This window comes from Trachinotus anak, unplaced genomic scaffold (assembly GCF_046630095.1).
Source record: "Trachinotus anak isolate AG129_WGS33_773 ecotype Australia unplaced genomic scaffold, CSIRO_AGI_Tana_v1 ptg000035l, whole genome shotgun sequence".
Taxonomy (NCBI): domain Eukaryota; kingdom Metazoa; phylum Chordata; class Actinopteri; order Carangiformes; family Carangidae; genus Trachinotus; species Trachinotus anak.
Window position 1 is genome coordinate 754,551 of NW_027273886.1, and position 24,107 is coordinate 778,657.

The 24,107-nt window shown below is 41.4% G+C and overlaps 1 protein-coding gene across 6 annotated transcripts in view; it reads left to right on the forward strand.

The window, feature by feature from the left end:
- Positions 1-1,851: 1,851 nt before the first annotated feature.
- Positions 1,852-24,107, forward strand: part of LOC139614653 (multidrug resistance-associated protein 1-like) — a 38,160-nt gene continuing 15,904 nt past the window's right edge. For 4 of the 6 annotated variants that reach the window (XR_011687112.1, XM_071472093.1, XM_071472090.1 and 1 more), the window contains exons 1-14: positions 1,852-2,029; positions 6,738-6,917; positions 7,015-7,140; positions 7,371-7,508; positions 8,759-8,884; positions 11,975-12,036; positions 12,659-12,787; positions 17,800-18,054; positions 19,159-19,336; positions 19,587-19,748; positions 23,054-23,146; positions 23,254-23,457; positions 23,540-23,686; positions 24,012-24,099. Coding sequence is in view for 5 of the 6 variants with exons in the window: in XM_071472093.1 (XP_071328194.1) it covers positions 1,982-2,029; positions 6,738-6,917; positions 7,015-7,140; positions 7,371-7,508; positions 8,759-8,884; positions 11,975-12,036; positions 12,659-12,787; positions 17,800-18,054; positions 19,159-19,336; positions 19,587-19,748; positions 23,054-23,146; positions 23,254-23,457; positions 23,540-23,686; positions 24,012-24,099 (1,936 nt within the window). In the remaining variant the exon portion in view is untranslated. Of the gene's footprint in view, positions 2,030-3,758; positions 4,016-6,737; positions 6,918-7,014; positions 7,141-7,370; positions 7,509-8,758; positions 8,885-11,974; positions 12,037-12,658; positions 12,788-17,799; positions 18,055-19,158; positions 19,337-19,586; positions 19,749-23,053; positions 23,147-23,253; positions 23,458-23,539; positions 23,687-24,011; positions 24,100-24,107 lie in introns of those variants that run through there. The other 2 variants (XM_071472092.1, XM_071472094.1) reach the window with 2 other exon arrangements.

Consider the following 24,107-nt stretch of genomic DNA (forward strand, 5'->3'; position numbering starts at 1 on the left):
TTTAACTGCAAAATAAAAGTGTATTTTCAAATAATAGTTACTATATTATATATTTATGCCTGAGGTCAGCATGTACCCTTGAAAATTAAAACAAGTTATCTAATTTTTGTGATTTGAACAATGACACATTGAATAAAAGTCTGATAGAACAACTTGCTCTAAGTTCGAGGTAAAAAAACAAGACAAAACGTATATTGCTCCAGGACACTTCAACATATGGACTCAAGGAACCAAGAATTAAACCACCAACGTTCCGATTAATGGACAACCTGCTCTACCTCCTGAGCCACAGCCAAACTACTGTCATCTGTCCCTTTTAAGTTTGTCCTCCCTGCAGTGTCCTTTCTGTCATTTAGCTTTTTGTATAATTTACTAATGTAAATGATACCAGCAAGTCTGTTAGTCCACTTCGGTCTATATTGAGACCCAACTTGGGGAAAGGATCTCCACTATCAGAGTCCTGCAGGTCCTGCAGTGTTTCCTCACTTATAAGGTTTTACTTGTTATTATCACTTTGTCTTGTTTTTATTTGATTTATTTACCTTCTTTTATCCTATATTTGTATTTGTTCTTGATTTCTCAAAATGCTCCTTAAGTCCTTCCACTCTGGGTATTTAAAACCAGTGAAAATTGGAAATGAAAAGTTGCCACTGTACTTGCTAAGGGTATGAGGCCTAGCATTCCACTCTTGCTTTGCTAAATAAGGCTCCTCCAGGGTCAGGTACCCAACACAGCTGATCCCAGAGAAATTCCTCTGAAGATGCTTGTACTTTTGGGATTGAACCAGTAGGTGGCTCCATATAATCTAAATGATGCCATAGCACTGAAGCTGTAGGAGCACAAATGACCCTAAAAGACATCTGAAAGAGCAGCCATGTCCACTTTCTCTTCATTGCGAAGATATCACCAAGATATTTGATACCATCTTTCTTCTTATTTTAAACCTTTAAAAACCAAACCATCAGTGTAGAGTAAGTCATTTTGAGTAACAAGGGTTCAGTAGATAATACATGAGGCCTGTCTGACAGCCCACATTAATCCTCAGCACTCTGAGTGTCTCAGATCAAAATTTTGATCATAGCAATGAGACTCAGATTACAGTGCATACAGTTTCTCTAGAACCAGAGATCTTCCAGTTCAGACCAGTCCTCTCAGGAGACAAACAGCCATTCATACTCTGTTTGTATGTGCTCTGTCCACTCCTCTTCAGTCTGGTTTGATGGATTTGATGTTAAACTATATCAGGCTTGATATCCACTAAACATCAGATAGAGAGAGAGAGAGAGAGAGAGAGAGAGAGAGAGAGAGAGAGAGAGAGAGAGAGCACAGTCTTAAGCAAAAGTCAGATTGGATTCCTTCCAAATGATAGAACAGCTGACCACATCTTCACCCTACACACACTAATTGATAAATATGTAAATCAAAATAAAAGCACAATTCATGCCTGCTTTGTTGATTTTCAGAAAGCTTTTAATTGAGTCTGGAATGAGGGGTTACTTTTTAAACTAACAGAAAGTGGTGTAGGGGGAAGTCCTTTGATGTAATGAAAATAACAAACTGTAAATAAATGCACAGACTTCTTCCCACAGGGTAGAGGGGTGAACCAGGGCTGCAACCTCAGCCCCACTCTCTTCAATATTTATATTATTGCACTGATATCTTATTAGAACAGTCACCAGCACCAGGTCTCACACTTCAATACACAGAAATCAAGTGTCTGTTCTATGTGTGATACTCACAAAAGTATTTTTGTTGAGATTATTATTGTTTAATTTCCTCTGAAGTTACTGTTTGGTTTATGGCCACTGCTATTATCTCATTTTATTATTTTATTCTGCTAAGTAAGAATAAGAAAGAGAAACACACAATGACTTGAGGTTGCGAGAAATGGACACTGGGTGGCAGCACTTACCGGCAGCGTCACTGGGACTATTTACAGTGCATCGCGGGAGTGAAGTTCATAATCCAATGGACCTGGAAAATGAGCAGTAGCTGTCCTGTGTCTCTCATCTCTGTCCTGTGTTTCCAGGTTGGTTATCAACTTTTTCTCTGACTTCAGATGTTTATAAGATAATATGAACCCCCGGTGATGTGTGGGAAAGAAGTTAGACGCCCATTCAGTGTGCAAACAACGAAAGTGCCACGGTACGAGGCTATTGTGGTGGCTAAAATGGCGTCCGTCACCGTAGTCAAATGTTTACTTTTGTGTATTTTCTTTGGCTCCTTGGCATTTGGGGGGATAATACGGTATGTACGAAAATATGTGTGCGTGTGTGTTACATTGTTCCGAAATGGGCATTTGTGGGCTAATGTGTTGAAAGTATTATTATTGTGTGTGGAGTGTGTATTCAAAATGTGGGATAGTTAAACTGCAAGAGAGATTCCTTCTGTTATATTAAGTGAATACTTACAATATGTACTTTATGTACAGTTATTCCTCTTTGGGTGAGAGGGTAGACAATGTGTGGATGAGAAGTGAGTGCATGATTGATAATAGATCACATGATTGATGATAGATTACATGATTGGTGATAATAGTTGACATGATTAAGGGAAAATGTAATGTTTATTTTTGGTTTAATACAAGTTTATTTCATAAGTAATATGTGAAAATGTGGTTTAGATACCACTGCTTCAATGCAAACTAAAATAACAGAATTGATTCATTGTTGCAGTTGAAAGTTTAGCATGTGAATGTGAGAATAAAACATAATCCAATGGACCTGGAAAATGAGCAGTAGCTGTCCTGTGTCTCTCATCTCTGTCCTGTGTTTCCAGTTTCCAGCGCTCCAGTCGGGATTATCTATATATCTGTTAGCGGAGGCCTAGCTGGGACCCGCTACATATGCAGATGACCTGGTCTTATTGTCTCCTACTAAAAAGGGTCCACTGCTGAACAGTTACACCATCACTCAGAAGATTAGACCCAACCACATTATAAATAAAGAAGAAGAAAAATACATCAGCTACTAGAATTATGTGACACGCTCACAACACAAACTAGTAGTATATTTTGGCCCTAAACAGACTGTTCACTGTGGCACTTCACACACTTGCTGTGGCAGCAACACACTGACAGTGAACAGACTGAGTGACCACAGTCTGCAGACACAGAATGACCTGCTGTCCAGAGAGGACAGGCTGTGCTATCACTGGAATGAGGGAGCTGTAGAGACTGAACTACATTTCCTGACACAGTGTCAAAAATATAGAAGCCCAAAATTTAAAAGTTTAACAGACAGGAAGAAACTACCAATCAATCTGGGAGAAAAGAAAGAATGTGTAGTGTTGGCTGCTAAATATGTCCCTTCCTGTCACAACAGAAGACAGATAGATATAGAAATATAGAAACCAAATGTGATCACCACCAAGTCTCCTCTTCTCTATTATCTGATATATATCTACATGGATACATTTATATCTGTATATATGTGTGAATAAATATATATGTGTACACATCTATAATTCATTGGGTTTTTTTTGTTTCCCTTTTCCTTTTCTTTATTCCATAACATACATAATTATTATTTAATTGTAAGTGTGCTTTGGCAACACATTCAAAATGTCGTGCCAATAAAGCCTGTTGAATTGAATTGAAATTGAGAGAGAGAAAGAGAGAGAGAGAGAGAAAACATATCAGAGAGAGAGAGAGAGAACATATTATAGAGAGAGAGAGAGAGAGACAGACAGAGAGAGAGAGAGAGAGAACATATCAGAGAGAAAACATTATAGAGAGAGTGAGAGACAGACAGAGAGGGAGAGAGAACATATCAGAGATAGAGAGAGAGAGAGACAGAGAGAGAGTGGTAAAGAGACCTTTTGACAGAGTGTATTCTGATTTGTTTCGGACTAAAACTCTGAGCAGCAGCAGAAATTACCCAAAGACGAGGAGGGAGAAGTTAGACAGTAGAAGAAAAAGGAGAAGAAACAGGCAGTAGAATAAGAAGAAGCGGATAGTAGAAGAAGAGTTTAAATGGAGGATCTATGCAGTGTGAGTGGTTTGGACCCTCTCTGGGTGAGTTTCATATTAAAGATTTGTTTAAGATTTAGGGCCTAAGTTTATCTCTGAAATGTTCCATGTAAATAAATCTAACAGGTCTCTAAGATCTGCAGGAGCAGCTCAGTTAGTTGAGCCCGGAGTTAAAGGGGTGAAATATCTTTCAGCCACTGTGCTGTTTCCTGCTGGAACCAGCTCCTAATGGATCAAATCAAATGTGATCAAACTGTAATTGACTTTGAGAAGAAGCTAAAAACTACTCTGTTTTCCTGTGCCTTCATTTAATGTTTTAGTCTTATTCTTTAATTAGATATGATCTGTTTTGTAATCTGTTTTTATACAGTTTTTTTTTATTATGCTTTGTACTTTAATCTGAATTTCTCTGATCTTTGTTGTGGTAGTTGGCCTTGCAGTGTGTACATGCAAAACTAGACTACTGTAATGCCCTCCTGATGGGCCTCCCAGCCCACTCAGTGCAACCACTTCGGATGATCCAGAACGCCACGGCGCGCCTGGTCTACAACCAACCCAAAAGGTCACATGTCACCCCGCTGCTCATCGAGCTCCACTGGCTACCTGTTGCAGCCCGCATTAAGTTCAAATCTCTAATGCTTGCCTACAAAGTTGTCTCTGGTACTGCACCTACCTACCTGAACGCCCTGGTACAGGAATATGCTTCCTCACGACCGCTGCGCTCCTCTAACGAACGACGCCTGGCTCTGCCACCCATTCGTTCAAGGCAATCCAAACTCTTCTCTCACGTTGTCCCCCGTTGGTGGAATGCACTACCACTTCCTACCAGAGCAGGGGCATCCCTCTCTACCTTTAAAAGACTCCTGAAGACCCAGCTCTTCAGAGAGCACCTTCTCTCCTAGCACTACATAGCAAATCTACACTTAAAGAATCGTCACTAGCACTTATTGCTGCGCTAACACTTCTTATCGCACTTAACCTTGATTGTTCCCCTTTCTGTAAGTCGCTTTGGATAAAAGCGTCTGCTAAATGACTAAATGTAAATGTAAATGTAGTGTGCATGTTAGTGCTGTTAAAACCACTGGTCCTCCCCACGTTTATATACTCCAGCCACAGGTGAGGTGGCTCAGTGCAGTATGCAGCGTTCAGGTAAAAGTGACCTTCAGAATTTCCTCCACTGAAGAAGAGACAACATTTTCATCTAAAAAGGCTATGGCTCCATTAGAGCACAGATGGACTGGACTGAGGACAACTGGCTCAAATCCATAAATCAGTGGGCCATCAAAACATCCAGAAAGTTGTTAAAGTTTTTCCCATGTGGTCTGAGATGCTGGTGGTCTTGTGTGATATCTAGTGGCAGTGACAATCGTTTACAGAACCTTTAACAATAAAACATAACTAAATAAAAAATGTAAACCCTTTGAATTAAGGAAAACAAACTTAATGATCTAACAACTTAAACAAAGTGAATTATTGACATAAACTGTAAGAATTAACATCGTAAACAATCTGACCCAACCATATAAATATTCTGCTTTTATGACATCTGATGGCAAATTGTCAGGCATCCAGTGGCTTTGACCCAGTTCTCCCCAGAGAGAGTTTTGACTCTATCTCTACAAGTTAGTGAGAGAAAGCCTCTGATAATTGTTTGTTCCTTTACCTTGAAAAGAAGTTCAGAGCTTTCTTGTAGTCTATTGGGATCCCAGAAAGGATACCAGCAGGGACTCTGTGATACAGAAGGGAGGTTAGAATGCTCATGTGGACTAGGATGGACAAAGCTCCCATGAATGGGTGGAGCAGCCAGGTCTGAACCTAAGTGGTGCTTTGTTACTGGACTTCTGTGCTTCCCATGGACTGGCCATGACAAACACCATATTTGAGCATGGAATGAGTCATGAGTATACCTAGGACCAAACATCCTTTGGACAATAATCAATAATTGACTTATCATCAAACTGTCTTTGTATCATCAGATGTCTTGGATACTCAGTGATTGGAATAGCAGAACTGTCAGCTGATCACCCCCTGGTGGTTATTTGGATCAGACCTGGTAAAACCAAACATGTAGTGAGGATGGACAAGGAACATTTGACTGAGACCCCTGTCCATGAGGTCTTTAATTCCCACCTCCAGAAGAATCTCCATGTTGTGGAACCTGGAATCTGAGTGGGCCCTGCTCACAAGTTCCATAATGGAGGCAGCTGCTCAGAGTTGTGGTCAGACAGTCCTTATTGGGTGTGGCAGATACAAATTGAGAACCAATTGATGGATAGTAGCAGTGGAGGAGGTTGACAATCTGAAGGAGGTCTTCATGCTTGGCTGGCCCAGCAGCTGTGGTGGTTGCAGGGATGTGGAAGGAGCTCAGGGAGGCTATGGAGAAGGACTTTAGATAGTTTCAAGGACATTTTGGCAAACTGTTAGATGACTCAGCAAGGGGAGGCAGGGCTAGACTGAGGCTGTGATCAGTAGAGGAGGAGAACTGCAGACCCTGATTGTGGATATCATCTGACAGTGGAAAGAACTCCTGAACCCATCCACCACATCCTCTGTGGGAGAGGCAGAGTTGGAAGACTCAGGGGGAAACTTTCCCCAAATCCCTGGCAGAGGTCTGAGAGGTATTTAAAAAGAACCTCAACAAGGCACCAGGTGTGAATGAGATTCAGACTGAGATAGTCTGGACATTGTTTGGTGGTCTTGGATGATTAATTCACATATATGTCTGCAGATAAATTGATGAGTCATGGTATGTGCTTTGTGATTTCAGGACTGGAACCTCACCTGGTACACCTCGAGACCAGACCTGACCCAGTGTTTCCAGCACACTGTACTGGTGTGGTTCCCCTGTGTTTACCTGTGGACCTGTTCTCCTCTTTACCTGCTCTACCTGCAGCTCCGCCCTCACCGAGGTGTCATCCCGCTGTCAAAACTCTGCTGCAGCAAGACGGCAAGTCTAACCTGGATCTCTGTGGTCTAACCTGGGTCTCTGTGGTCTAACATGGGTCTCTGTGGTCTAACCTGGGTCTCTGTGGTCTCTGTTGAAGCTCCTGGGTCTCAGTCTGGCTTCCTTCAGTCTTCTGGAGATTTTCTACTTTGTGGTGAAGAAAAATGGGGAGATCCAGAACCAGCTGCTGATACTGCTGGGTCCACTGATCCGGAGCCTCACTCTGGTATGTCATGATACAACAGGTACTCGTTACCATGGCAGTGAGTCATATCGACCAATGAGTCCACAGGATCATCAGTCAATCAGTCAATCATTCAGTCAGTCAGTCAGTCAATCAATCAATCAATCAAGCAAGCAAGTAATCACCAAAACTGTTTCTCACTGCCTCCTCAATATACATACTCTCTGTTCTCCTTCTCCCCCTCCCTCTCTCTCTCTCCTCTTCCTCCTCAGGTTCTGGCTGTTGTTATAATCCAGGTGGAGAGGATGAAGGGCAGCCGTTCATCCATCCTCCTCTTCCTTTTCTGGAGTCTTTTGGTTCTTTGCTCAGTCGTTCCTCTGAAGGTCAACATCGAGCAGATAATTGATCAGGTATCAGTGACTCAGAAACAGGTTGAGGAGGAGAACCACTGCTCCTTTTATGTTGATGGGACTCGACATCTGATCAGGATCCCCCTGGAGGATCCAGTGGCAACAATGTCTAAATTACCTGACATCTTACCTGTTTTCTTCTGCAGTTTCCTCTTCATCTACTTCCTGTTTGACCTGATCAGTCTTCATATGTCCACCAGGTGTCCTCAGTAACCTTTTACTGTCACCTGTCCTGCACTGTTTCCTGTGTCACTTCCCATGTTTGTTTGTTTGTTTTTGTCTTTTTCTTTGTTTGTATGTTTTTCTGTTTCTTTGTCTGTTTTTCCGTTTGTTTGTTTGTTTTACTCCTCTGCAACAGAGCAGCAGAGCTGTGTCCTGATTTGGTCATATATGTTCTATGTTTTTATTCTAAGAATTCTTTAGATCCTTATTTTTTTATAATTCTCTCTGCAGTTTATTTGATCTCCTTTTTCTGGCAGCTTCTTTGTTCATATGGGCACCAACACTATAGTTTTATTTTCCAGTTGGAAGAGTTTTAACACATTTTATGTTTGGGTGAGTGAACAGCACGTAGAGGTTTAACAAAACAATCATATTTGTTAAAACAAAAAACAGAACAACTCTGTAGTTTTTCTGCAGTGAACAACCTGCTGCAGGTGAACACAGGTTAACTGAGCTTGGCCTCGCTACAGGAAGTAAACTGTTTACTGCAGGAATTTTAAACTCCGCCCCCAAAGTCTCCAGGTGTTTATGTCTGCTCATTCAGCTGCAGTATTTCACAGCTGTGTGAAGGTTAAAGTGTCTAAATTTACTTTACTCTGAAAGTGTGAACACACGTGTTAATCATTTCTTAGAAAGCAGTTGACATGTAGCTGCTAATTACAACAGAGGGTTTTCTTCCTACTGATTTCTGCTGAGAAGTTGTTAGTGAATTGTTTCTGTTCAGAAACAGTGTATCACATGATGGAAACAGCTGCTATTTTATTGACAATTTTTGTTCACAATTTTTTATTGACAATTTTTGTCAGAAATTGTCGGGTGAACTCTTTCTTCTCTTTGTGTCCTGAATCTTCTCATGACATAAACTTTTGATACTTTCTTTGAATTCACACATTTTCCCTGTTGATCTGATCTTCTTCTTCTGAATGAAACCAGGTAGAAAGTGAAGCTGAGCTTTGAGCTTTGAGCTTTGACCTTTGACCTTTGACCTTTGACCTTTAACCTTCAACCTCTGCTCTCTGTGTTTTCAGGGTTTTTCGTCAGACACTGTTCATTTCATGGCGTTCTTCATCTGTTTTTCCCTCCAATTCATTCAACTCATCCTGAGCTGTTTCTCAGACCGCCGACCATTCTCTGACAAACATATCTATGTCCAGGTAACAAGCTGAGGTGCAGTCAGGTTGAAAAGCATGTTGCAGAGGAACCAGCAAGGGTAGGCAGGCTAAAGCAGCTTAAAGAGGGCGCTCTGTGTGAGATTTGCATAGAAGGGAATCATGGACATCAGCTGATATCACCTGATGTACTGGGATTATGGGCTGAGCTTGACTTTGCCTGAACTATTTTTTAACTGTTAAAGTTTCTGAAATAATCAGTTATTCAGTTAGCCTGTGAATATTCTCATTTGTCCAGGTCATAGTATCTCAAAGGAGTTTTAAATTGAAAGCAAATGGACTTGGTTATTTGTCTAAGAAGACGTTTCACCTCTCATCCAAGAGGCTTCATCAGTTCTTTCTCGCACCTGACCAGGCTGGGACTGGTCCAACTATCTGGTGTGGAGACCCAGGAATTTAACCTCAGGGAGGGGCTTTCACAAGGCTGATGATGTCATTGGTTCCCTTTGTGCTCCATGTGCCAACGACAGTCATTAGAGTGACTGTCTTGGTGGAGAGTTGGTTTCGACTTTGTTAGAGCCCTATTGTGTTATAACGACAGTCGTTGGAGTCACATGCCACTTGTGAACAGTTGTTTCTCTTAGAGGTTAAATTGTTGAATCTCCTGGGAAGGGATGAAAGGGCAGCATTGTAAATTGGAGATAGGTGGTGTCTGAGGCCTCCTCCCCTGTTGAGGGATGGTTTCTCTACTTTCACATAGATGGCTTCTTTCACTCCTCTTTCAAACCACCCATCCTCTCTGTCCAGGATGTGAACCTTGCTGTCCTCAAAGGAGTGGGCTTTCTCCTTAAGATGTAAGTGGACAGCAGAGTCCAAGCCTGAGGAGTTAGCTCTCCTGTGTTGGGCCATGCGTTTATGCAGTGGTTGTTTCGTTTCTCCAATGTAGAGGTCTCTGCATTCCTCATTGCATTGGACTGCATACACCAGGTTGCTTTTTCGGGTGTGTGGTGTTCTGTCCTTGGGGTGTACCAGTCTCTGTCTGAGTGTGTTGCTGGGTTTGAAATACACAGGGATACGGTGTTTGTTGAAGATCCTCCTGAGTTCTTCTGATATCCCAGACACATATGGGATGACTATGTTGTTTCTCTTGTTTGGTTTTTCTTTCTCAACCATATTGCTACTTTTCTTTCTGGAAGCAGAAGCAGTTTTCACAAAGGTCCAGTTAGGGTAACCACAAGTTGTGAGGGTGCCTCTCAGGTGCTTGTGTTCTACCCTTTGGGCCTGTGAGCTGGTGGGTACGTTATCAGCTCTGTGTTGCAGGGTTCTGCAGGGTGGTGTGAGTCGAAAAGTAGATATTGGTCTGTATGTGTGGGTTTTCTGTATACCCCAATGTGGAGGCTCCTGTCCTTTTTCATATGGACGTCACAATCTAAGAAGGGCAGACTATTGTCCTTGACATCCTCTCTGGTGAACTTGATGTTTTTGTCCAGTGTGTTAATGTGTTCGGTAAAAGCTTGCACCTCTTTGGTTTTGATTTTAACCCATGTGTCGTCCACATATCTGAACCAGTGGCTCGGTGTAAATCCTTCAAAGGAGTTCAGAGCCCTGTTCTCTACCTCCTCCATGTATAGATTTATAGATATAGACTGGTGAACCCATGGCACAGCCATGTTTCTGTCTGTAAAATCTGCCATCAAACTGGAAATATGTAGTGTTTAGGCATAAATCCAGAAGCTGGCAAATGTGTCCGGGTTTGAGATTTGTTCGGTTTTGCAGGGAGTTGTCCTGTGTGAGTCGTTTTCTTACTGTGGCCGAAGCCTCCACGGTTGGAATGCAGGTGAAAAGAGAAGTCACATCATAGGCAACCATGGTTTCATGTGGCTCCATTTTTAAGTTCTGGACTTTACTCACAAAGTCTATGGAGTTTTGGATGTAGTGTGGGGTGTTGCCCACCAAAGGTGCCAAGATATTGGCTATGTATTTGGCTATGTTGTATGTGACCGAGTTTATGCTGCTGACAATAGGCCTGAGCAGGGCCCCTTCTTTATGGATTTTGGGGAGTCCATCCCCTGCCTATATGGACTCCCCAAAATAACGGACTAAATATGGACTAACCCTAACCCTAACCCTCCCTGCAAAACCGAACAAATCTCAAACCCGGACACATTTGCCAGCTTCTGGATTTATGCCTAAACACTACATATTTCCAGTTTGACGGCCTAAAACTCAGGAGGATCTTCAACAAACACCGTATCCCTGTGTATTTCAAACCCAGCAACACACCCAGACAAAGACTGGTACACCCCAAGGACAGAACACCACACACCCGAAAAAGCAACCTGGTGTATGCAGTCCAATGCAATGAGGAATGCAAAGACCTCTACATTGGAGAAACGAAACAACCACTGCATAAACGCATGGCCCAACACAGGAGAGCTAACTCCTCAGGCTTGGACTCTGCTGTCCACTTACATCTTAAGGAGAAAGCCCACTCCTTTGAGGACAGCATGGTTCACATCCTGGACAGAGAGGACGGGTGGTTCGAAAGAGGAGTGAAAGAAGCCATCTATGTGAAAGTAGAGAAACCATCCCTCAACAGGGGAGGAGGCCTCAGACACCACCTATCTCCAATTTACAATGCTGCCCTTTCATCCCTTCCCAGGAGATTCAACAATTTAACCTCTAAGAAAAACAACTGTTCACAAGTGGCATGTGACTCCAACGACTGTCGTTATAACACAATAGGGCTCTAACAAAGTGGAAACCAACTCTCCACCAAGACAGTCACTCTAACGACTGTCGTTGGCACATGGAGCACAAAGGGAACCAATGACATCATCAGCCTTGTGAAAGCCCCTCCCTGAGGTTAAATACCTGGGTCTCCACACCAGATAGTTGGACCAGTCCCAGCCTGGTCAGGTGCGAGAAAGAACTGATGAAGCCTCTTGGATGAGAGGTGAAACGTCTTCTTAGACAAATAACCAAGTCCATTTGCTTTCAATTTAAAACTCCTTTGAGAGTTATTCAGTTCAATTTCAGACACCTTGTTATATTGAAATCTAATTGATTTTATTAAGAGATAAAATATTTTTTTTAATCCAACTTTCTGTAACTAAAGCTTTTTTTTCTCATTAGAACCAGTGTCCAGAGGAAGATGCCTCATTCCTTTCAAAGTTTTTCTTCTTCTGGTTCAGCAGGTATGACCATCAAAACTCCAATCACTAAAACTCACCAGACAGCAGCAATCTTATTATTATCATTTATTATTATTGTCTTTGAATCTGTGACAACAGCTGCATTGCTGTCACAGAGACAAACACATGTTTAATCTTTAACCTGCTGAAACAAACTGCCCACTTGAAGGTTGAAGATCCACTTCACAGTTTGACAAGAAGAAATTTAAGTGACGGGTTTTTATACTGAAACACAGAGTCTTGCTGTTCGGAGCATGATCTTTTATTTTGAAAATGCAGTTGTTTCTCTGTCTTTATAAAGATGAATTACACAAACTCAGAATAAACACAACACAGTTATTTCCTCTGAGACCAGGAAAAAAATTTAAGTTGAATGAATAAAGACTTTCCTGTGAATAATCTTGGGTGTCACACACACAAAAATTACTCTGGATGCAAAAGGAATTATGGACAAGAGAGAGAGCCCCCTCACTCAACTCCACCACAGTTCATTAAACCTAGTCTGTCACTGCAGTAGAAGTACAAAACTTCAGAATAAAATTGATTACAATAATAATAATTACACTGATAATTAACAGTGACATCATCATTAATAAAAGTGGTGTTGTTTTTGTCTTCCTGTCAGTCTGGTGGTTAGGGGTTATCGGCGCCCTCTGGCGGCTGGAGATCTATGGTCTTTGCGGGATCAGGACTCATCAATCCGGATCATGATGGACTTGGAGAAATTCTGGACTCAGAACTGTGAACAGCTACAGTACGACTCTTTACATTTAATTTTTAAAACAAATTAAGATTAATTTATGTTGTGAAAAACAGTGATGTAAACAGGTGATGTAACAGTGATATCATTACTGCTGAGGCTAATTCCTTAGTGACAAAGGTCAACATTTCCTGCAGATGTTTTCAAATAAAAGACTGACTTACTATAAGGATTTTAATGTGAAACAGCTGGAGGAAGAGGAAATCAACATAGGAACATTAAACATACAGTACAGGCCAAAAGTTTGGACACACCTTCTCATTCCATGTGTTTCCTTTATTTTCATGACTATTTACATTGTAGATTCTCACTGAAGGCATCAAAACTATGAATGAATACATGTGGAATTATGTACTTAACAAAAAAGTGTGAAATAACTGAAAAATGTCTTATATTCTAGTTTCTTCAAAGTAGCCACCCTTTGCTGTGATTACTGCTTTGCACACTCTTGGCATTCTTTTGATGAGCTTCAAGAGGTAGTCACCTGAAATGGTTTTCCAACAGTCTTGAAGGAGTTCCCAGAGATGCTTAGCACTTGTTGGCCCTTTTGCCTTCACTCTGCGGCCCAGCTCACCCCAAACCATCTCAATTGGGTTCAGGTCCGGTGACTGTGGAGGCCAGGTCATCTGGCGCAGCATTCCATCACTCTCCTTCTTGCTCAAATAGCCCTTACACAGCCTGGAGGTGTGTTTGGGGTCATTGTCCTGTTGAAAAATAAATGATGGTCCAACTAAACACAAAGCAGATGGGATGGCATGTCGCTGCAGGATGCTGTGCTAGCCATGCTGGTTCAGTATGCCTTCAATTTTGAATAAATCCTCAACAGTGTCACCAGCAAAGCACCCCCACACCATCACACCTCCTCCTCCATGCTTCACGGTGGGAACCAGGCATGCCCATCCGTTCACCTTTTCTGTGTCACACAAAGACACGGCGGTTGGAACCAAAGATCTCAAATTTGGACTCATCAGACCAAAGCACAGATTTCCACTGGTCTAATGTCCATTCCTTGTGTTTCTTGGCCCAAACAAATCTCTTTTGCTTGTTGCCTCTCTGGTAACAAGCAGCTATTTGACCATGAAGGCCTGATTCTCGCAGTCTCCTCTTAACACTTGTTCTAGAGATGTGTCTGCTGCTAGAACTCTGTGTGGCATTCATCTGGTCTCTAATCTGAGCTGCTGTTAACTTGCGATTTCTGAGGCTGGTGACTCAGATGAACTTATCCTCAGCAGCAAAGGTAACTCTTGGTCTTCCTTTCCTGGGGCGGTCCTCATGTGAGCCAGTTTCGTTGTAGCGCTTGATGGTTTTTGCGACTGCACTTGGGGACACATTCAAAGTTTTCGCAATTTTCCGGACTGACTGGCCTTCATTTCTTAAAGTAATGATGGCCACTCGTTTCTCTTTACTTAGCTCATTGGTTCTTGCCATAATATGAATTCTAACAGTTGTCCAATAGGGCTGTTGGCTGTGTATCAACCTGACTTCTGCACAACACAACTGATGGTCCCAACCCCATTAATAAGGCAAGAAATTCCACTAATTAACCCTGACAAGGCACACCTGTGAAGTGAAAACCATTTCAGGTGACTACCTCATGAAGCTCATTGAGAGAACACCAAGGATTTGCAGCGCTATCAAAAAAGCAAAGGGTGGCTACTTTGAGGAATCTAAAATATAAGACCTATTTAAGAGTTAAGAGTTATTTCACACTTTTTTGTTAAGTACATAATTCCATATGTATTCATTCATAGTTTCGATGCCTTCAGTGAGAATCTACGATGTAAATAGTCATGAAAATAAAGAAAACGCATTGAATGAGAAGGTGTGTCCAAACTTTTGGCCTGTACTGTATGTGAATGGTGAGGTTTGTGTTGTTTAGTCCAGGTATTCATGGTGGAGGAGAGGAGGTCATGTGACTCTGGTGTGCTTGGCTAATAATCCTTCACTTGAGGCAGAACCTCCATCCCAACACGAAGAGAACAATTCACCATTTTCTGGCAGAGAACCATTGCCTCAGAGTTTGAGGTGTTGACCCTCATCCCAACTGCTTCACACCTGGCTGCACACTGCTCCAGTGCATGCTGAAGGCCCTGGCCTGACAAGGCCAACAGAACCACATCATTTGCAAAAACCAGGGACGGAATTCTGAGTCTCCCAAACTGGACACACTCCTCCCCCTGGCTGTGCCTTCTAGTCCTGTCCATGAAAACCAAATACAGGATTGGTGAGAATGGACAACCCTGGCGGAGGCCAACACCCATCAGGAACATGTTTGACTTTCTGCCAAGAATACGGACACAACTCTCACTTTGGTTTTACAGGGGCTGAATAACTCATAGCAATGGCCCTGGAACTCTATATTCCTGCACTGCCACCCACAAGATCCTCTGAGGGACCCGGTCAAAGGCCTTCTCCAAGCCCGCAAAGCTCATGTAGACTGGATGGGCAAAATCCCATGACCCCTTAAGTAACTTTGCCTGGGTAAGGAGGCTGTACCACAGCAGGACAGTATCCACAATTCTCCTCCTGAATCTGAGGCTCAACAGTTGGTCAGCACCTCCTTTCTAGCAGCCTGACATGGGCTTTCTTCTGCAGGCTGAGCAGTGCGATACCCAGATAATTTGAGCACACCCTCCAGTCCCCTTTTTTTGAAAATGGTAACCACCACCTCAGTCAGGCAGTCCACGAGTCCACAGGCTCTGTCCCCAACCTCCAACAGCCCTACAGTGTCCAGAGTCTTCAGCATCTCAAGGTGAAGCTCATCCAATCCTGGTGCATTATCACTGAGAAGCTTCTTGAATACCCCCAGTGACCTCTGCCAAGGATCTGGGCAAGACTTCCCTGGAGTCTTCATACTCCTCCTCAGAAGACATGCTGGGTGGGTTCTGGAGTTCCTCAAAGTTCTCCTCCCCTGTTGTTGCCCTGATTATCCAAACTGAAAATTTACTCACAACAGCTGTTTCCAATTTGACCATCCTGAAGATGGGTTATGTGGAAGCCAAAAGATCAACATTAAATAAATATTAAACATATTATGAAATAAATAGGGGACATGAGGACTCAAAGGAGACCTGGTGTACCCTGTGTAAGATTTCTATAATTAAGGAGACTGATAGTGAGATAGGACAGTTTTCAACACTGGTGTCAGTTTCTCAGGAAATAATGTTTGGATCTTGATGTAAAAAGTTAGACATATTTGTGGTGTAAAGACTCCATCCTTTCCCCATTTATTTTTCTATTATAACAGCTAGACAGATTTGTAGGATTGTTTGGCCTTGGCTTAGCTTTGTGCATTTTAATTTTTTTTAAACATTTAAATTATTGTTGGTCATTTTTCATACGTGACCAGAGAGGGGCCTCTCTGTATTTAGTTTTAAGATTGTAGATGCAGATGCCAGGCTCACATGTTAACTGTTACAGAACAGTTTTTAGATTTCTTTTTGTCTCTGCCCACTTTCATCAACTACTACTGACAAGTTGAAATGTTGCTTTGTGACATCAATGCTGGCAGGGAGTGCACAGGACAAAAAAACTCTGCCTCAATGGGGATTGTGAGTGTGTGCAAATGTACCAGGTTTTAAAAAATAAACAGGTTTGTTTAAAAGTAAAAAGAAAATAACCTATCCTTAAAGAAACTCTTTTCCTTTCACCAAGGCATGGCTGAGGCCAAGACACTGTCATAGGGGGAACAACAGTGGGAAGTGGGCAACCATGTCATCAGAGACACTCACAGCAGTGACTTTTCTAATGAGTAATCCTCAAGGCCCTTGCTACTGCCATGCTGTTTGGATTTTTTGCCAAGTCAAAAGTTAGGTGGAAAAATTAACACAGCACTTTGTGTTTTTTTTTCTTCAGGTTTGTATTTATGTAGCTTCTATGGTTATACTCTGTCCATTTTCAATTGCTGTACTGCTCTGAATATTTCATTATTTTTACACTTGTTGTTTTAAAGTTGAAATTACTGTGCAGTTCCCTACTTATTTGATATTGGTCATAGGACATGCATTGTTGAATAATCTTGACATCATTGCATGGTGGATTAACAGAAACTTCATATCACTTCCACTACATTTGTAGTTTGCTTGATACAGCTGCAAGATGTAGCAAATTGGTGTCACCTAGTTGAAACACTGGTATGTGCAATACAGTGCATTTTTCAATTGATTCAATTCAAGTGTTTTTATATTTGACATTTTAACTTGGCACATTTAAGGTGAAGACACCTGCTGTTCGTTCAGGTTGTAGAATAAAGGTTTCAAGACATTGTTTCAATTGAAAAAAGTTAGTAATATTAAGAGAAGTATTAGACAACAATCAATTGCTGAAAGTTTTATCATAATATACATTATCTCGAGGCTCTTTACAGGGTAAGGTCGAGACCTTACTTTGTTATAGAGAAAAACCCAACAGTTCCCACACAGAGCAAGCACTTGGCCATGGGGGGAGGAAAAACTCCCTTTTAACATGAAGAAACCTCCAACAGAACTGGGCTCAGGGTGGGGGGGTCTGCCTCGACCAGTTGGGTTTAGGACGAGAAAAGAAAGAGAGAGACCAGGAACAGCTGCATAGGTAATGGTGTTATCAATAATAATGACAGATAACAGTGGTTAATCATAATGATGAGTAGTGGTGGATCTGGATCCTGCTGCTCCAGAGGCAGAGAGACCTGCAGAATGAGGACAGAGAGAGGGAGAGAGAGGAGAAGCACAAACTACAGGGGAGTGAAAAAAAACAAACAAAATTAATGGCATAAAGTAGTCGAGAGAGAGAGAGAGAGAGAGAGCCCAGTGCATCATGGGAATCCCCCAGCAGTCTAGCTGTATAGCAGCATAACTAAGGGATGGTTCAGGACATAACCAAGCCAGCCCTAACTATAAGCTTTACCAAAGCATGAGCATGAGATTAGGTAATGTGATTAGTGGTACTGGACTGGGATAGACCAGGTGAGCATAGAACCCACCCCCAGGATTCACCATATCTATATGTTTGTTTTGTTTTGTTTACAGAGAGGAGCCTGTAGGTTCTGGACAATCCCAGTCCTGGTCCTGGCCCCGATCCTGGCCTCTGTCCTGGTTTGCATCAGGTGTTTCTGCTGGACCAACAGAAAAAACTCACCTGTTGAAGAAGGACAGGAAGGGGCAGGGCCACAGCCTCTGCCTTATACATGCTCTAGGGTGGAACTTTGGGCCGTACTTCCTGTGTGGGACACTGTGCCTCCTCCTCCATGATGCCTTCATGTTTGCTGTGCCACAGGTGCTCAGGTGAGTCAAAGATATGTTCACCAATGTCTCACTCTACTCTGAATCGCTGTGATATTGTTGACTGCTCATTTCATGAGGCATAAACATTCAATAAATCAGAGAATACTCCCCACCTGACAGGTGTATTCGTCTGTTTTTAACAGGTTTAAGGTGATATATGTGAGAATGTGAATCAATTCACATGCATTCGTGACTTTTTCATTGCAATTGTGTGCACAGACTGTAATGTAACTTAAAAATGTGGCTTCCCCCTTTTTGATTTCCTAACAGACTGTAGTGCTTCTCTTCTGCTTCCCCACCAGCACCAACGGTGTTCAACACCAAGGCTCTAGACAGTGACCAAATGTTTGTGTATGCATCCATTTCTTTTAATCTTTAGACTACTTTGGTGCCTGTCTAACACAGATGCTGTGTTAGCTGTTGGGAATGAAAATGGTATGCTTTCCTCTTCACTGGCTCTGTCAGCATCTCCTGACCTGTACATCTGTACATGCATTGATGAAAAAACTCATGAAACAATCCATTTAGTTGTTACCATATTCCAAAGATGAAGTTGTCTATAGCTGAGTATTTTAAAAAACAAAATGTGGAGAGAAGAGGTGGGTGCTGGTTAGGGTAACCCTGACTTAGATACACCTGATGATGAGAATGCTGGTGCAGAGAGACACTGACTAAGCCAGGGACAAAGGAAAGGTACTACCTCCAAACACACTGGTTGACACAATATTGGGGCTATGTTATGGAGAGAATGCTATGGTATGCGTATTGAGGTATTGGCTTTGTTCTCAGACACTAAAAACGACTTTGAGCTGTTCAGAACATTTTCTTTAACAGCTGGTAGGTAAAATATTATATACGTGACTCATGGTTACATAGCTGCTCAGCAACCTGTCCCTTGTGACATCATCCACAGGTTACGTGCCAAACTGATTACATTACACCACATGTATTGTTGATAATGAGGCAACTCTAAACCTTTTACCAGGTCAAGGTTTGGTGTTTATAGTTTATGTTTGTATACTGTATTGTTTGTATTTTGATTTTGTTTGTTTGTTTATTGTTTACAGTTAATGTTATTGTTTGTTTATTGTTTGGTGTTGTCAGTGCGCTGCTGGGCTTCATGCAGGACAAAGATGCTGCGATGTGGAAAGGCTTCCTGTTCGCCTCACTGCTCTTCCTGCTTTCCTGTCTGCAGTCTGTCCTCCATCATCAGTACATGTTTCACTGCTTCACTGTGGGAATGAGAGTGAAGACAGCCGTCATTGGCCTCGTCTACAGGAAGGTAACAACACTCACAGAGGAAACACAGGTGACAGAGATGTAGACAGGTAAGGCAGACAGGTAATGGAGAGCCAGGTAACATACAGACAGGTACTGCACAGACATAAACTCGGCCAGTTGAAACACGTCAGTAAAAACTCTTTATTGTGAAAACTCAGAAACACAAAGACACATTCAGACTGATCTGACATTGTCAATGCAGCAGTGGTTAATAAAGTTGTTAATAAAGTTTTCTCTGTTTGAATCCTCAGAGTCTGGTGATGAGCAATGTGGCACGGCAGAAGTGTACTTTGGGAGAAACCATTAATCTGGTTTCGACCGACACTCAGAAGCTGATGGACTTTGTGGTTTATTTTAACAACATTTGGATCGCTCCTTTTGAGATCACACTCTGCTTCTACTTTCTATGGCGGGTAAATGCAATCTGACATCATGCTTACATCATAAACACATCATACACATGGCAGAAGGACATCAAAGGTAGAGGAGAGCAGGTCATCCACAAAAAAGAAAAAATACCAAGAGGTGAGCTGAATGTTGTGGGCAGAGAATGGGCTCACCGAAGTTCACACATCTTCAAATTGATTGTGAATGATAAAGAGAGACTACATGGAGGAGTGTGCACAGTTTTTATTGCTTTATTGTAGCTGCCATGACAGAGACAATAAAATTGGGTCAAGAGAGAGAGAGGGGATGACATGCAGCAAAGGGCCATGGGTTGGTTTCAAACCTGCCACCAAGGTGCATTTTTGAATATTTTAGTTTTCACACTTATTTTATCAATTTAACAGAATAAAACAGGGGCAACACAACAGCTGAGTGATTAGGGCGCATACCATATGAGTGTGTGTTGAAGAGGTCTTTGGTTATCCACAAATGGCTCATTATGGTATTATCAGTGATATTGCTATATACTCTAGATAAGGCTGCCAGATTTTTAGAAAGTTGTATCCTTTTCTTAAGCTATGTGTGATCTTTTCAAGAGGAATACAACTATTCAACTTTCACAGCCATTTATCCATGGAGAGAGAGGAATCAGATTTCCATGTCACTACTATGCATTTCCTGCCCACATAGAGCAATTTTCATACATTCAATTTGAGAATTAGTTGAGGATCTGTAGATTTTTGTAAAAATCGCTAGTAGACAAAATAAATCTCAAGGATATTTCTGACAATTTGGGTTTGGATTTATGTAATTTCTGTGGGGTGAAGTATGGCTGATGGAGAAATTTATAATGAACTAATCTGTACCTGCCATTAATAATAGCTGGCAGACTATCTTGGCATGAATCTGACCAATTCTTCATCAGTTGTTTAAATCTGATTCCCATCGCGCACTACATTTGTGCAAGTCTGGCTGTGGGCTCTCATTCAGTAATAAGGAATACATTTTAGAAATAAATTTGTTCACATTTCCCCCATGAAGCAGCCTGTCCACATTGGTAAGCCCAGGTGAAGTCATTTCAGGTGAAGTCATTTCTAAGAAAAGATCTTAATTGAAGATGGCAGAATAAGGTCTTACTGGGCAAATCATATTTCCTCTTCAATTGTTCAAAAGACATCAGCAGTCCATTTTCATATCAATCCTTTATAATCCCTGATCCCCTGATTCCTTTATGATGCCAAGTCTCTAGAATTTTGTTATTTAGAGTCATGGGTAAGAGTTCATTTTTTCTCAGAGTTGTTTTTGATGACAGGCCTATTTTTTAGTCCAAGATTTCTATGAGTGTCACACCATACTTTAATTAAATGTTCAAAAACAGGGTTTTTACTCTTGTTGAGTATAGTTCTGGAGTTTCATTTGTAAATAAAATCACTGAATACCTTTTCTTTCAGGGGTTGCAGTTCAATTTGTATCCAGGAGGGGGCATCATCATCCTCAAAGAAGAATGAAATAAATCGCCTTTGAGTTCCCAAATAATATTTTTTAAAGATGGGTAACCGAAGGCCCCCTAATCTATAATCCCATATCAATTTCCCCATAGATACTCTTGGTATTTTACATTTCATATGCTCTCATGTACAAGCGATTAGTATAATACTCTGGATGCAGACTGTTGGAACTCCTTCAGTTTAAAGATCTCTGCTTCTAATGCTTATATCTCTGCCATGTATTTCCTTTTAATACTTTTTGTATAAGAAATGATTTGTCCCCTTAAGGAAGCTTTTAGCGTGTCCCATAATATAAAACTGTTGGGAGGGGAAGCACAGTTTGTCTCACAGTAAGAGTGATTTGGTCCATAATAAACTTGCAGAAATCAGTTCTTTTTTAAGAAGGGTAGTAATTTTTCACAGTTCTAGTGTGAGAATTATGAGGGCAGGAATAGAAAGCATAGTCTCTTGTTTGAGGGTGCATTTGCCTCCACACATCTGCTAAGTTTAGTTCTTTCACAAAAGCCAAAGTTTTGGCTACTTTTGTTTTGGGTATTGTCAAGGTTGACTTACCTAGAGTACGGTCCAAGCAAAAATTAATGTCGCCTGTAACAAATTTTTTTTTTTTGTCCAACTGATACCTTGAGAAAGATATCCTAAATACCTGAATAAAGGATTCATCATCACAGTTGGGTGTATGGATTTAAAAGTGTTCAGGTTTCTGAATAAATCTTACATTAACTAATACATATGGGCCTGGTGGATCAATAATAATTTCTGAGATTGTGACAGGAGTTTTTTTATTTTTTCAAATATTAAAAGGGCACTGAATACCCATAGATTGAAGCTCCTTCGTAATTTGGTCCTCATTAGCTGGTGCTCAGGTTGGGGAAAAAAACAGCACAGACTTGCCATAAAACATATCAGGTCAGGTCATGGCCACTAGTTTGCAGGTGGATGTGGTGCAAGAGGCCGAAGTGCCCGTTCTATAATCAGGAGCTTGGTGATGTGCTCTTGTGCTAAGGTGGCAAAGTTGGGGTCCAGTTGGCAAAGAAGTTAATTGGGGCATTTTCCTTGCTGCTGTCCTTGAGGTTGATGACACGTATATTGTTGTTTTGGCTGTAGTTTTCCAGCTGGTCAACTTTCTCCATTAAAAAGTCATTTTATCCCCTCAGCTTGAGAATGCAGGATTCTCGTCCCACCAACTGGTCCCTTACTATGCTAATGCACTCCTCCTGCTTGTCTAATATAGTTTTCAGTCCTGAGATAGACTGATTAATTTCTACAGTTTCAGACTCAAGTTTGCAGGAAAGGGCTTGATTAACATTTCTTATCTCTTGAAGATTAAGCAAATCTCTTCCGTCCAGGTGTTTCCAAGCTGCTGCCATATGCTATCTTTTTGGTTACCACTTTATGGTTGTCACTCACTGGAGTGGTTTTCTGTGCCATTGATAATATTTGTTCACTTGTTGAATTTAGTTGTTTGTTCCAGGATCTCAGGTCCATATTACATCAGGTCCATATTACATCTGTTAAATAGCATCTAGCTTTGCTGCTTTATGTGACCCCCATGCAGGCACTTTTATAAATCTGGAGACTTTTTAGTGTGTGCTATTTTCAGCCTTTGTATACATAAACACTTTTAGTCTTGATTCTACACTGTTGTATAAATGAGGCCCCAAGTTTTTTACCATTCAATCCTACATTAGACCTGGAAGACCTGCTTCTGCTGCTTCTGCTTCTGCCTCTGACAGTTCACCAATTCTATTTGCACCTCTGAAAATCATTAATCTCTCATTGGTTTTAGTGTTTTATTGATCTATCTGCAATTTACTGCTTGACAGCTCCTTGGTCTGTCTGCTCTGGCTGGTATCACTGCTGTTATTCTGATCTTTCCTCTGAATGGAGTCATTGCTAAAATGAGAAGCAAACTGCAGGTGAGATGATGGCTTCACAGTTTTTTGTTTTGTATTTGAATATTTTCTGTGCTGACTAGTTCAAATCTGCTCTATATTCTCTACAATCTGCTGCTGGTCATCATCAGGAGGCTCAGATGAAATTCATGGATGGTCGGATCAAACTGATGAATGAGATCTTGAGCGGCGTGAAGATCCTGAAGTTTTATGCATGGGAGGAAGCTTTCTTGCGACGAGTTGGTATCCTGAGAGACGGAGAACTGAAAGCCCTGAAAAAATCTCAGATCCTTTACACTGTCTCTCTTGCTTCATTCAACTCCTCCTCCTTCCTGGTGAGTTTCACCTGAACTGATCAGACTTACCTTTTCTGATGTTCATTGTTTTTAACAAACAGATTTTTTTCCTTTTTCTCAGATCGCCTTGTCACTGTTTGGAGTCTACGTGTTGATTGATGAGCAAAATGTTCTGGATGCTCAGAAAATCTTTGTTTCGATTGCTCTTATTAATATCCTGAAAACTCCACTGAGTCAACTCCCCTTCACCATGAACACCACCATGCAGGTACGTCCCAGCCAATCAGAGACACCCATGCTTCAGCATTTATGATCAAAAAAGAATAAAAAGTTCTAGTTTGGGGCCTTGTGGTTCTCCCATATTACACACACCTGTTCACAGTACATAACATTTACCAGAAGACACTGAGCAACGTTTGACAGATTTAATGTGTTTAATGATTATAATTGGAAAACATGATATTTTTAATTGGGTCTCTGAAAGGTGTTGTTCCAGTAATCTGCCATCTGTTCCACTTTAGTTTTCAGTTCTATTTTCAGAGAATTTATCTGTTTTTAATGTTTCTATGATGAATCTATTTTGTTGTGATCAGGCCGTTGTCTCACTCAGACGTCTAACAAACTTCCTGTGTCAAGACGAACTGAAGTCTAACAATGTGGAGAGACTTCCTCATACCTCAGGTATGGCA